General features: G+C 52.1%; 1 protein-coding gene across 1 annotated transcript in view; it reads right to left on the bottom strand.

Moving 5' to 3' along the window:
• Positions 1-13,932: 13,932 nt before the first annotated feature.
• LOC126999156 (uncharacterized) overlaps positions 13,933-15,000 on the bottom strand; it is a 76,660-nt gene continuing 75,592 nt past the window's right edge. The window contains exon 3 of the mRNA XM_050861517.1: positions 13,933-14,420. Within this exon, the coding sequence (XP_050717474.1) occupies positions 13,933-14,420 (488 nt within the window). The remainder of the gene's footprint in view (positions 14,421-15,000) is intronic.

Here is a 15,000-nt window from a genome sequence, read left to right as displayed (position 1 = left end):
CCTCCCTCTCCATGTCTGTTCGTGTGTGTTAGGGCGGTATTGTCAGACGCTTCCACCCCTCTCATCAACAAGGAGGTCAGTCTAATTCTAATAGTGTCGAGTGGGGTGTATCGAGACAACATTTGGGGGGTGAATTAAGACAGTCAATATTGCGAAGTTGCTTGATTCAACATGCTTTTGCTGTTGTGCTCATTAGATACGCCTAGGCTAGACCTACAAATTTTGTATATACAACTTTTCAGTAGGAAGTTGTTAAAAGCATGTAAAATCCATTCTCCCTAAGGGTAAGATTTCTTAAACCCCGCGAAATTTCGTGTTCCAAAAACAATAATCTGGGTAATTTTACTCTCCTGAAGTTATTTGAGATTTTAAATGCAAAATTTTTTGCATGTTGATTGGTAAATAGTTCAGGTTTAATATGAATTAAATAGAAATATAATGTCCTCAATATTTTTGCTGATATAGACTGAATAACTTTGTCTCAATTCACCCCAACAAAAAAAAGTTGTGGGGTGAATTGACACACATTTTAGCAAGTGCTGTCAAACATTTGGCTGGTGCTGCACCCTGGTGGTGGATCCTGTCATTGACAACATAAGAAAACTATGATACAGTTTGAGCAAGACGCTTATGTGAGCTTTGTTCCTAGGAAATTTGTGAAGATTTACCCTGAGGAAGAGAAATACTTTGTAGTAACCTATGATAGGAGGGTATACATAGGAAGAGTTCTAAAAGTTAGGAAAACCAGTGTAACGAATACATTCTTAGAAAGAAGGATGAACACTCAGTAGGACTGACCCAAACGTGATGATGTTGGTGAGGTTAATATGATCACTTGATCAGTGGACCAGTGCTATTGTCAGGCACACCGCCTTCTACAATTAGGGGAATTGATAAAGCTTCTGCTGACTTTAAAATGCATGTAAAACACAGCATGATGTAACCACTTCCCTGGCACTTACAGAAAGTAGCAGTATGTAGGTTACTTTTTTTTACTAGCTACCCGGTATACAAATTCATCATGGTATTTTCCAAAGGGTGAAAAACAGCTAACTAAATGTCTGAAAGGTGTGTATTTTGTTTGAACTGATCTTAATTCATTTAGAGATCAAGTAAATTCAACAACAAGTAAGAGGATGTTTGTTTATTTACCATATAAAACAGTTTTACACATGTCTCAATTCACCCCAAGAAGTGTCTCACCTCACCGCATTTTGCTTGACTGAATCAGTGACCTTCTATTTTTGTACAAAATAAATAAATAAATAAAGTCTTGTACACTTGCACGCGAACTGGTCACTTACCCCTCCATACTCAGCTTGAATATAAACTGCTTCACTCTTATGGCTTAGAGTACAGAACCAAATAAGGAAAAAATGTCTCAATTCACCACACTCGACACAAAGTGCTCCCTTTGGTTCACGGTACAGCAGAATGGCTAATCTGCCAGAAGGGTCGTAAAGCTACCCCGGGAAATGCCCAAAACTCCTACGAAAGCCTTGGCAAATAAGTGAGCTTGGGCGCCGAGATGGTTAACAAAACGAGCATCAGTCGTGTCTAGGCTGTAAGCTATAGGAGACACTTGCGTCGGTGTGTCAAGCTCTCCCTCGCTCCCTTAGGGTCAGTTAAGCAGTATCGGCGGTCAGCCAGGACCCGTATTTTCAAACCTTCGGGCGCCCAGGAGCACACATTTGGCAAGGTTTTCCTAGGAGTTGTGGGCATTTCCCGGGGTAATTTTATGACCCTGGTGGTAGTTTGATCATTCCTCTGTGCCAAGAATGTAACAAAACACGCATTAGACCTCTTCAGCCTTTGGAAATTGTTGATGTGCGAGGCGAAAGCGTCTGAGAATACTGAGCCAGGTTCCTTCTGCTTGTGGTGCGCCAGAGTTCCTAGGCTGCCCGGGCTCCTCCCCTCCCAGGTGTGTTAGTGTGCTCCAGTCCTGTAAAGGTGCGGGGTGTTGGGGGAGACTGCCGCCGATGTGTCAGGTTCTCCCTCCCTCCGCCATTCCTTTAATACGAAAATATTGCTTGAGGGAAGAGTTCCAGACCGGGACCAGTGACTCAGATATTACGAGATTATTTAGAAGGATATCAAGTAAATGAGGAAAACTGTTGCGTGTCTTGAATGTGACTGAAACACTTACAGTAACTTGTGTGTTTGGAAGGCGCCGCAGCTGTTCGGAGACACTCTATCGCCCAGTCTTGTCGGAAACGTGTCTTGGGTTTGTTTACTCGCTTCGTATTAGTCTCTCTCTCTCTCTCTCTCTCTCTCACACACACACACACACAGTAGGGTGTGTGTGTGTGAGTGTGTGCGTGTGTGTGTGTGTCAAAGGAAATTGATTATTCTATATTATGTTTACAAAGAAGGGCCCATCACGGGCCCGTTGCCGGCATGTTATAGTAGGATATCAATGTATTATTATTATTATTATTATTATTATTATTATTATTATTATTATTATTATTATTTAATATCACCACGAATTAGCATACAATTGTCAATGGAAAAAACCCACGACAGATAGATCACGCCACCTTATAGGAATGTCGTCCGTCAGTGTTTACCGTCTCAGTTTGTATACAAAGCATTTCATTAAGCGTGGAGGTCACCTTGACATACGTGACCAATTGTAACTTCATTATTTTCCAATCTGTAACTCTTCACTCCTTCACGAGAGTCCGAATGACTCACACCGCAGTCTCTCTCTCGCTTAGACGCTCCTGTACATATAGGCTTAAGAATATATTCGATTTAAGGAAGCTGAGTCTTAATCAACACCCTTAAACGCCCCCCGGTACACCGTTACATTAATTCAGAGGAAAACAGGTGTTGGGGGTAGTTGCTTGTAAGGTCACAGGGAAAGAGCATCAGACGCGTTCACCCGGGTGGGGTGATCTCGCACACCCCTCCCCGAACCGGTAGGAAGGCAAAGAGAGACGCAGAGCAATAGAATCCCCTGAAGACCGTCTCCTTGCAATATTGCAAGAGGGAGTAGCTACCCGTTGAATACAGAGCGAAATCCTTCGCGATTAAGACAAGAGACGGGGACGTGTCCAGGGCTAACACACTGTCCTTAGCGGAAAAGGGAAATTAGACAATTTCGTGTGCCTCAAACACGTCCGCCGTCTGAAATGGAATATGAATGGCAGCAAAGGAGCGTAGTTGTCCCGCAAATCGCGCACGTCCTCGTCGGTTGCCGTACCGAAGAGGAACTTGGAGGCGGACCCAACGATGTTGAGCAACCCTCTTTACCCGAGAGTGAACTGAGTGAAAACTATAATCCATGTCTACCTCATCAACTTTTCCACGTAAGAACAGAATCCTATCCTCCAGTAGTTGAAAAGGATTCAGAGAGTTGGTACTAGAAGGTGCCTTTGATTCCCTTGTCTTGGTTGCCCGTATGGGGTCTGCCATGCCGAATAGTTTTTCTGAGACTATCCTGACTGTGTCTGTGGTGTTGGTCAAGGAAGTATATGGATATTTTACGAGGAGCACATCTTCTATGAGGAAGACCTCTCATGTGTGTGCCGTGAGGGCGCCAGGCTTCAGGTGGATGGGTATCGTTGCAAGCAGGGAGCCGAGGGACAACAAGATGATCAGAAAACGCAACATCATGATCTGAAAGTCATAATTAACTCCATCCAGAAGTTTGAGCACTGTTTACAAGCCGGTAGCCAGCCTCTACAAGTATACACAGACCATAACCCCCTGACCTTCCTTCATCGCAACAAGTTCTCTAACCAACGCCTCCTCCGGTGGTCTCTGATGCTTCAGCCCTACGCCGTCGAAGTTCACCACATCAAGGGGCGTGACAACTGCATCGCCGACGCCCTTTCTCGCCCACCTACTACCTAATGACGAGGGTCCCACCATCTTTACGCCTCACTACTACACTCCTTCCAGTCGTTACGTCGTTCCTAAGCAGGGGGGTGTAATGGTACCCTCGTCTACTCGAGCCTCGAAGCGCGCCATCACACATCACCACTTCACCGCTTCACCAATAACCAACTCACGCACGAATCCTCGAAGCTCCAGCCGCACCAAGCGCATTCACTCGAGGACTCGTGACTCCACACCGAGGCTTCACCCATCATTCAATTGAATATCACGAAGCCTCACACTTCGCGGACTCGTCTCGCCCGCCGAGGTTATAAATAACCTCCACAAACAAACCCGGCAGAGACACGCCAGTCCTCGTCGACAGACCGACTCGGTCGGCTAGATTTCGATCGCCGATAGAGTCGGTTTGTCGGCACCCTGCTACGGGCCGCCATTAGGCTAAGCCCGTGCTCCCCCGCGCAGGGAGGGAGCATTTTTACCCTCTTAACGGGCCGTCTTCGGACAAGGGCCCGTTCCCCTAGTGATACTAGGGGTAAATCTTTAACAACAACAACAACAACATAACCCCGGCAGTGGAACGCCAGCACTCCTCGGGCGAGCAGCCGGGTGGCCCTTCTACGGAGGCGAGGTGGACTGGTGGGGTTATCCTCGCTTTGGGCCACCTCTCCGCGGTCAAGTCGACCAGTCGGCTGCTCGCACGAGTACCGCTACGGGTGTCTGCTGGGCGCCTGCCCAGATAGCCCGTGCCTCCGTCGCTGCTCGCCGGCTGTTACCCGTAGCTGTGGCTGTGGCGGCGGCGGAGGCGTCCCTACACCCGCCGCACGCCAGCGGCGGGTTCCCCCCTGCGACGGGCCGTCGTTTGACAAAGGCCCGTTCCCCTAGGGGGTAAATCTCCTAGAAGAACTAACCCCGGCAGTCTCATCCGAGGTAGCTCACTTCCCCCGAGGACACAAGGACTCTTCAACTTATCGTGAGCTAACCAGGGTTTACCACGGGGTCTGACACACACATTTACACACACATACCCATTCTCGCTTGCATATATATTTGTATTCCTTATGTGTAATTCTTAACTCTAAACTAAAACACCTTGGTGAACTAATATTTCGTTCCACATTTGTAATTCTTGTTTGGTTCCTCAAAGATAATTTTCATACTTAGTTCCTTATGTGTAATTGTAACTATAACTAATCACCTCAGGGAACCAAACCACTTATTCTTGTCATTGCCTATTTTGTCATATGTTCTAATTAATTGTCTTATTAGGTTAAGTTTTAATAATAAGTGAAATTGTACCATTTGCTTTCACTTAACCTTACAATTATGTTATGTCCCAGTTAGCTATCTTTTCAACACAAATCAACCCCTAGACGTCAGTTAACTGTATTCATAACACCTTCCTTACCCATCTCTCCCTTTGCCTTCCCTTCCTTTCCCTCCCCTAAGCCATCCCTTCCTTCTCTTCCCTAACTTACCCTCCTTTTATCTTCACTAGACTTCCTTCCTCTTCCTTCCCTTCCCTTCTCTTCCTTTCCTCACCCTTTTCTTTCCAAACATTGCTTCCTCTTCCCTTTCCTTGCCCTTCCCTTCCCTTCCCTACCCCTCCCTTCCCCTCCTTGCCCTTCCCTTCCCTTCCCTACCCCTCCCATCCCCTCCTTGCCCTTCCCTTCCCTGCCCCTTCCTTCCCCTCCTTGCCCTTCCCTTCCCTTCCCTACCCTCCCTTCCCTCCTTGCTCCTTCCCTTCCTACCCCTCCTTCCCTCCTTGCCCTTCCCTTCCCCTCCTTGCCCTTCCTTCCCTTCCTTCCCTACCCCTCCCTTCCCTCCTCCTTGCCCTTCCCTTCCTTCCCTACCCTCCCTTCCCTCCTTGCCCTTCCCCTTCCCTCCCTTCCTTCCTCCTTCCCTTCCCTACCCCTCCCTTCCCTCCTTCCTTCCCTACCCTCCTTCCCTCCTTGCTCCTTCCCTTCCCTACCCTCCTCCTTCCCTCCCCCTTCCCTCCCTTCCTCTCCCTTCCCCCTCCCTTCCCTTCCCTTCCCTTCCCTTCCCTTCCCTTCCCTCCTCTCCCTTCCCTTCCCTTCCCTTCCCTTTCTTTGCCTTCCCTTCCCATCCCTTCCCTTCCCTTCCCTACCCCTCCCTTCCCCTCCTTGCCCTTCCCTTCCCTTCCCTTCCCCTCCTTCCTCCTCCTTCCCTTCCTCCTTCCCCTCCTTCCCTTCCCTTCCCTTCCTTCCTTCCTTCCCTTCCCTCCCTTCCCTCCTTGCCCTTCCTTCCTTCCCTACCCTCCCTTCCTCCTTGCCCTTCCCTTCCTCCCTCCCTCCTTCCCTTCCTTCCCCTCCTTCCCTCCTTCCTTCCCCTCCTTCCCTCCTTCCTTCTTCCTTCCCCCACCCTCCTTCCCTTCCCTCTTCCCTTCCTCCTTCCCTTCCTTCCCTTCCTCCTCCCTTCCCTCCTTGCCCTTCCCTTCCCTACCCCTCCTTCCCCTCCTTCCCTTCCCTTCCCTCCTCCCTTCCTCCTTGCCCTTCCTTCCCTTCCCTACCCCTCCCTTACCCTCCTTGCCCTTCCCTTCCCTTCCCTTCCCTCCCTTCACTCCTCTTCTTCCTCCTTCCCCTTCCCTTCCTTCCTTCCCTCCCTTCCCTTGCCCTTCCTTCCTTCCCTTCCCCCCTCCTTCCCTCCTTCCTTCCCTTCCTTCCCTACCCTCCTTCCCTCCTTGCCCTTCCCTTCCCTACCCCTCCCTTTCCCTCCTTGCCCTTCCCTTCCCTTCCCTACCCCTCCCTTCCCCTCCTTGCCCTTCCCTTCCCCTCCCTACCCCTCCCTTCCCTTCCTTGCTCTTCCCTTCCCTCCCTTCCTTCCCCTCCTTCCCTTCCTTCCCTTCCCTTCCCTCCTTGCCCTTCCTTCCCTTCCCTACCCCTCCCTTCCCCTCCCTTCCTTCCCTACCCCTCCCTTCCCTCCTTGCTCTTCCCTTTCCTTCCCAACCCTCCCTTCCCCTCCTTTCCCTTCCCCTACCCTTCTCTTCCTTCCTCCCCTTTTCTTTCCAAACATTGCTTCCTCTTCCCTTCCCTACCACTCCCTTCCCCTCCTTTCCCTTCCCTTCCCTTCCTTGCCCTTCCCTTCCCTACCCTTACCTTCCAATCCCTTCCTTGCCCTTCCTTTCCCTTCCCTTCCTTACCCTTCTCTTCACTACCCTTCTCTTCCTTTCCTTCCTTCCCTTCCTTCCTCCATCTCCTCCTCCTCTTCTGTCTCCTCCTCCTCCTCTATTTTCTGATTACCTCTCTCTCTCTCTCTCTCTCTCTCTCTCTCTCTCTCTCTCTCTCTCTCTCTCTCTCTCTCTCTCTCTCTCTCTCGTCCATAATTTATTTCCTTATTATTATTTAGGTGTCTCACGTTCAGAAGATTTTATTTTTTCGTTATTTCACGTTCGTAATACATTTTCCTATTGTTTACAGCACACTGAGGACCCTGATGTTGTTGTTGTTGTTGTTGTTGTTGTTGCACGTTGATTATACCTTCCCTATTTTTATACTTTTTTTTTTCCTATTTTCTTATTTTTTATTTATTTTTTTCTTGTTTTATGTTATTTTTTTTTTTTTTTTCTTATTTTATTATTTTATTTTATTTTTTGTTTTGTTCCTTGTTATTTTTTTGTTTTCGTTATCTGGCGTGCGTAATGCTTCTTGTTTTACGGAAGCTGATATTTTTTGTTGTTTTCTTTTCCTTCCAAGAAAATCAGAGGAAAGAAAAACCAGCACGCGAGGGACGGCAGAGAGAGGTTAGCCAAAGCGTACAAACTGGGGGTCCGCGTTCCCGAGATACCATAAGAGACGCACGCCTAGGAGAGGTTGAAAGGGCTCGAGGGGTTGACGTGTTTCCTAATGTACTTCCGGGAGATCAGTGGGAAGGGAGTGGCAAAGACTCATCACTCTACACAGTCACACTGATGCTGTCTCCCACCCTGCCTATTGCAACTCTCCCTATTTGCCTTATCACTCTACACAGTCACACTGATGCTGTCTCCCACCCTGCCTATTGCAACTCTCCCTATTTGCCTTATCACTCTACACAGTCACACTGATGCTGTCTCCCACCCTGCCTATTGCAACTCTCCCTATTTGCCTTATCACTCTACACAGTCGAACACATGCTAGACTTATCATACGTCCTGTTTATTGCACACACACACACACACACACACACACACACACACACACTAACGCTGTCTCCCATTTCCCTGTCTTACAATTCTCCTATTTGTCACTGTACAAGTCAGCGAGCACATGCTGTCTCCCACCATATTTATCACACACTCTCCCTAACAGCGGGTTTTCCACTTTCCCTTATCACTCAAGCACAGTCACATCTGTGCTGTTGTCTGTACAACTCTCCCAACCTCCCATCCTCTACAGTCACACTGGTGTGTGCCACCCCTCCCACCTCTGGCCTTGTACAACTTTAGTTGCCAGTCACATTGTAGATTTATACAAGACTGATGCAACTCCACCTCACACACACACACACTCACACACTCACACTTTTCACTTTTCTGCATGCATTTTTACTCCTACACATCATCAGTACACACACACACACACACACACACACACACACAGACACAAGCAGGCAGTCATTATCATCCTGAAAGCGGGGACGACATCCGTTTACGACACTTTTATCTACTTGAAGCATAAGAAAGCTGAGATAAATGAACACGTGTCTGGGGAAGGCAGGAAAGATTGTTGAGAGAGAGAGAGAGAGAGAGAGAGAGAGAGAGAGAGAGAGAGAGAGAGAGAGAGAGAGAGAGAGAGAGAGAGAGAGAGAGAGAGAGAGACAGACACAGAAAGACAGACAGACAGACAGAAATAGACAGACAAAAAAAAACAAAGACAGACAGGCACAGACAGAGAGAGATAGACAGACACAGACTGACAGACAGACGCAGACAGACAGACAGACAGACACACAAACAGAAATAGACAGACGGAAAGACAGACAGACAGACAGACAGACAGAAATAGACAGACAGACAGACAGAAATAGACAGACAGAAAGAGAGACAGACAGACAGACAGAAAGACACACAGACAGAAAGACAGACAGACAGACAGACAGAGATAGACAGACAGACACAGACAGACAGAGATAGACAGACAGACAGACAGACAGACATAGACAGACAGACAGACAGATAGAGAGATAGACAGACAGACAGACAGACAGACAGACAGACAGACAGACACACAGACAGACAGAGAGAGATAGACAGACACAGACAGACAGAAATAGACAGACAGAAAGACAGACAGACACACAGACAGACAGAGAGAGAGAGAGAGAGAGAGAGAGAGAGAGAGAGAGAGAGAGAGAGAGAGAGAGAGACACAGACAGACAGACAGACAGACAGAGAGAGAGAGAGAGAGAGAGACAGACAGACAGACAGACAGATAAACAGACAGACAGACAGACAGACAGATAAACAGACAGACAGACAGACAAATAGACAGGCAGACAGACAGACAGACAGAAATAGACAGACAGACAGACAGACAGACAGAGAGAAGAAAGAAAAAACAGGAATGGAAGAAAGAGAGAAAGAAAGAAGAAACGGACAGACAGAAAGAAGAAGAAGAGAGAGAGAGAGAGAGAGAGAGAGAGAGAGAGAGAGAGAGAGAGAGAGAGAGAGAGAGAGAGAGAGAGAGAGAGAGAAAGAGGAGCAAACATAAGAAAAAAAAGGGAAGAAAGAAAGGGCATGGAGAAAGGGGACACGAGACACGAAGGAGACTAGACAGGAGGTAAAGAAAGAGGGAGAAGGGAGGGAGAATATGTAGGTACTCTCCTCCAGTATGCATCTCACGTGTGGGGGGCTCCACTAACACAGCTCTCTTGGACAGAGTGGAGTCTAAGGCTCTTCGTCTCATCAGCTCTCCTCCTCCTACTGATAGTCTTCTACCTCTTAAATTCCGCCGCCATGTTGCCTCTCTTTCTATCTTCTATCGATATTTTCATGCTGACTGCTCTTCTGAACTTGCTAACTGCACGCCTCCCCCCCTCCCGCGGCCTCGCCACGCACGACTTTCTACTCAAGCTCATCCCTTTACTGTCCAAATCCCTTACGCAAGAGTTAACCAGCATCTTCACTCCTTCACGCTGGTAAACTCTGGAACAACCTTCCTTCTTCTGTATTTCCTTCTGCCTACGACTTGAACTCTTTCAAGAGGAGGGTATCAGGACACCTCCCTCCCGAAATTGACCTCTCTTTCGGCCACTCCTCTAACTCTTTTTAGGAGCAGTGAGTAGCGGGCTTTTTTTTTTTACATTTTTTACCTTTTTTTATGCCCTTGAAGTGACTCCTCTGCTGTAAAAAAAAAGTCAATAGTTTCCGCCGTCTAATTGCTAGCAATTTATATTTCCTTCATGTTAAAATTCCCCCCAGAATCATAAAATTTCCCCCAGGGGGATATTTCCCCCAGGTTGGGAAGTGCTGAACTAGAGTGTATAGCGAACTTATTTATAGCGGAGTTTTAACATAGTAGGATAAACAAATAATAGACAAGCTAGAGTATATAGCAAATTTATTTATAATGAAACTTTAACATAGTGACATCTGTAGGATACGTGTAACAGGCTCACTGGAGTGTGGCGAACAATGCTGTGGTGAAGTTTAACATAGTGACACACGTAGGACAGGTGTGAGCCAAAAGAAAATCATCGCACTCAAACTAAAAAAAACAAAGCTGACTGAATTAAGAAAAAAATCCACTAAGACGAACACTTGGCAGGAATGATCATGGAGGGAAAACACGCAGCAGGCTGAGAGTGAACACTGGCACCAGAAATATGAAGCAAAAAACTGAAAAAGTAAAGCAAAAAACTAAAATAAGAAAAGAAATTGTTGAAACAACAAAACTCGCTTAGAAATATAATCCATGTTCACTCCTTTCCTCCTCCTCCCCCTTCTCTTCCTCTTCCCCGTATCCTCCTCCTCTTTTTCTTCCTCTTCCTTCTCCTCTTCCTCCTCCTCCTCTTCCTCCTCCTCCTCCTCTTCCTCCTCCTCCTCCTCTTCCTCCTCCTCCGCGCCATCACCATAAACAACAAACAAATAAACAACAAAACAATAAAATATAAATTAGTGATTGGAGCCATTTGGAAACTTTATGGTCCAGGAAAATGTACTTGTGTGTGTGTGTGTGTGTGTGTGTGTGGCACGGTGCTGCCCCCTGGTTGTCTGGAGGGCACGGTGCTGCCCCCTGGTTGTCTGGAGGGCACGGTGCTGCCCCCTGGTTGTCTGTAGGGCACGGTGCTGCCCCCTGGTTGTCTGGAGGGCACGGTGCTGCCCCTGGTTGTCTGGAGGGCACGGTGCTGCCCCTGGTTGTCTGTAGGGCTCGGTGCTGCCCGCTGGTTGTCTGGTGGGCACGGTGCTGCCCCCTGGTTGTCTGTAGGGCACGGTGCTGCCCCCTGGTTGTCTGGAGGGCACGGTGCTGCCCCCTGGTTGTCTGGAGGGCACGGTGCTGCCCCCTGGTTGTCTGTAGGGCACGGTGCTGCCCCCTGGTTGTCTGGAGGGCACGGTGCTGCCCCCTGGTTGTCTGGAGGGCACGGTGCTGCCCCCTGGTTGTCTGGAGGGCACGGTGCTGGCCCCTGCTTGTCTGGAGGGCACGGCGCTGCCCCCTGGTTGTCTGGAGGGCACGGTGCTGGCCCCTGGTTGTCTGGAGGGCACGGTGCTGCCCCCTGGTTGTCTGGAGGGCACGGTGCTGGCCCCTGCTTGTCTGTTGGGCACGGTGCTGCCCCCTGGTTGTCTGGAGGGCACGGTGCTGCCCCCTGGTTGTCTGGAGGGCACGGTGCTGCCCCCTGGTTGTCTGGAGGGCACGGTGCTGCCCCCTGGTTGTCTGGAGGGCACGGTGCTGCCCCCTGGTTGTCTGGAGGGCACGGTGCTGCCCCCTGGTTGTCTGGAGGGCACGGTGCTGGCCCCTGGTTGTCTGGAGGTCACGGTGCTGGCCCCTGCTTGTCTGGAGGGCACGGCGCTGCCCCCTGGTTGTCTGGAGGGCACGGTGCTGGCCCCTGGTTGTCTGGAGGGCACGGTGCTGCCCCCTGGTTGTCTGGAGGGCACGGTGCTGCCCCCTGGTTGTCTGGAGGGCACGGTGCTGCCCCCTGGTTGTCTGGAGGGCACGGTGCTGGCCCCTGGTTGTCTGGAGGGCACGGTGCTGCCCCCTGGTTGTCTGGAGGGCACGGTGCTGCCCCCTGGTTGTCTGGAGGGCACGGCGCTGGCCCCTGCTTGTCTGGAGGGCACGGTGCTGGCCCCTGCTTGTCAGGAGGGCACGGTGCTGGCCCCTGCTTGTCTGTTGGGCACGGTGCTGCCCCCTGCTTGTCTGGAGGGCACGGTGCTGGCCCCTGCTTGTCTGTTGGGCACGGTGCTGCCCCCTGGTTGTCTGGAGGGCACGGTGGTGGCCCCTGCTTGTCTGTTGGGCACGGTGCTGCCCCCTGCTTGTCTGGAGGGCACGGTGCTGGCCCCTGCTTGTCTGGAGGGCACGGTGCTGCCCCTGCTTGTCTGGAGGCACGGTGCTGGCCCTGCTTGTCAGCAGGGCACGGTGCTGGCCCCTGCTTGTCTGGAGGGCACGGTGCTGCCCCCTGCTTGTCTGGAGGGCACGGTGCTGGCCCCTGCTTGTCTGAAGGGCACGGTGCTGGCCCCTGCTTGTCTGGAGGGCACGGTGCTGGCCCCTGCTTGTCTGGAGGGCACGGTGCTGCCCCCTGGTTGTCTGGAGGGCACGGTGCTGCCCCCTGGTTGTCTGGAGGGCACGGTGCTGCCCCCTGGTTGTCTGGAGGGCACGGTGCTGCCCCCTGGTTGTCTGGAGGGCACTGTGCTGCCCCTGGTTGTCTGGAGGGCTCAGTGCTGCCCCTGGTTGTCTGGAGGGCACGGTGCTGGCCCCTGGTTGTCTGGAGGGCACGGTGCTGCCCCCTGGTTGTCTGGAGGGCACGGTGCTGCCCCCTGGTTGTCTGGAGGGCACGGTGCTGGCCCCTGGTTGTCTGGAGGGCACGGTGCTGCCCCCTGGTTGTCTGGAGGGCACGGTGCTGGCCCCTGCTTGTCTGGAGGGCACGGTGCTGCCCCCTGGTTGTCTGGAGGGCACGGTGCTGGCCCCTGGTTGTCTGGAGGGCACGGTGCTGGCCCCTGCTTGTCTGGAGGGCACGGTGCTGCCCCCTGGTTGTCTGGAGGGCACGGTGCTGGCCCCTGCTTGTCTGGAGGGCACGGTGCTGGCCCCTGCTTGTCTGGAGGGCACGGTGCTGGCCCCTGCTTGTCTGGAGGGCACGGTGCTGGCCCCTGGTTGTCTGGAGGGCACGGTGCTGGCCCCTGCTTGTCTGGAGGGCACGGTGCTGCCCCCTGGTTGTCTGGAGGGCACGGTGCTGGCCCCTGCTTGTCTGGAGGGCACGGTGCTGGCCCCTGGTTGTCTGGAGGGCACGGTGCTGGCCCCTGCTTGTCTGGAGGGCACGGTGCTGCCCCCTGCTTGTCTGTTGGGCACGGTGCTGGCCCCTGCTTGTCTGTTGGGCACGGTGCTGGCCCCTGCTTGTCTGTTGGGCACGGTGCTGGCCCCTGCTTGTCTGTTGGGCACGGTGCTGGCCCCTGCTTGTCTGGAGGGCACGGTGCTGGCCCCTGCTTGTCTGTTGGGCACGGTGCTGGCCCCTGCTTGTCTGTTGGGCACGGTGCTGGCCCCTGCTTGTCTGTTAGGCACGGTGCTGGCCCCTGCTTGTCTGTTGGGCACGGTGCTGGCCCCTGCTTGTCTGTTTGGCACGGTGCTGGCCCCTGCTTGTCTGTTGGGCACGGTGCTGGCCCCTGCTTGTCTGGAGGGCACGGTGCTGGCCCCTGCTTGTCTGTTGGGCACGGTGCTGCCCCCTGCTTGTCTGGAGGGCACGGTGCTGCCCCCTGCTTGTCTGGAGGGCACGGTGCTGCCCCTTGGTTGTCTGGAGGGCACGGTGCTGCCCCCTGCTTGGCTGGAGGGCACGGTGCTGCCGCCTGGTTGCCCTCATCCTGCAGTGCTTACCCCTGCGTGGCGTGCTGGCCTGGGTGCAGCAGCGGCCGTGGCCTCGTGCGTCGGGAGCGGGGTCTCACGCACGACCTCAGCCCTCTGTAATTCCTGAGGGTGTGCCCATGGGTGCTCGCCTCGGTGTGAGGTAAGCATCATCATCGGAGTCTAAGTTTTCGGCCTCGTGGGTGGGTCGGTGCCCTGAGGGTGTGCCCGGGGGGCCTCGCCTCGGTGTGAGGTAAGCATCATCATCGGAGTCTAAGTTTTCGGCCTTGTCGCTGGGTGGATGCTCGGAGATATTCTCGTAGATTGGAGGCTCGGAGACATTCTCGTAGATTGGAGGCCCGGGGATCTCCTCGTAGATTGGAGGCTCGGGGATCTGCTGGCAGATTAGAGGGTCGGGGAACTCGTCGTAGATGTGCTCCTCGTCGTCGTCGTCGAAGATGTGCTCCTGCTGCCGCGGCGCCACGCGCGGGAGGACGGTGGGGCCCGTGGGCGGCTCCACGTGGCTGTCGCTGACCGCTTCCTCGCCACCGACGCGCCAGGAGGCGGCCAGTCCACGCCGCGTCGGCACGCGGGGCACTGCGGGAAGAATGTGACCATTACCACGATGACGACGACGACCGTCACGAAGGGGGAGAGAGAGAGAGAGAGAGAGAGAGAGAGAGAGAGAGAGAGAGAGAGAGAGAGAGAGAGAGAGAGAGAGGTAAAGAAAAAAAAAGGATGTATTGGAGGAGATAATGGAGGTCTGAGCGTATGTGATATGAAGTTAAGATTGTCCCTCCTCCTTCTCATCCTACTACTCGTCCTCATCCTCCTCCTCCTACTCCTTCTCCTTAATCGTATATTCCCAAAAGTTGTTTATAGTGGAATACTTAGATGTGCATTCTTTTTGTTTGTTTGTCTGGTCGACGTGTTTGTTTGCTGGGTTTTTTTTTTTGGTTTTTCTCTTCTCTTAATTTGGCGTTTCATGTTTATTCTGTCTGTCTGTTTCGGGCCTCAGTTGTCAGTCTCTTTCCGTCCCTTACCGTCAGCAGGTATTCCTAAACTCCCTTCCGTCTTCACATAAAAGAATTCCGCGCCCTGTTCAGTTAATTAATCTGTTACAATGTATTCCTAAACTCCGTAAATGCTTCAGGGGGTCGGCGCGGCAGCACACACA

The sequence above is a fragment of the Eriocheir sinensis genome, chromosome 1 (assembly GCF_024679095.1).
Source record: "Eriocheir sinensis breed Jianghai 21 chromosome 1, ASM2467909v1, whole genome shotgun sequence".
Lineage (NCBI taxonomy): Eukaryota > Metazoa > Arthropoda > Malacostraca > Decapoda > Varunidae > Eriocheir > Eriocheir sinensis.
The sequence above is the reverse complement of the archived record's forward strand: the minus strand, read 5'-3'. Positions and strand labels throughout refer to the sequence as shown.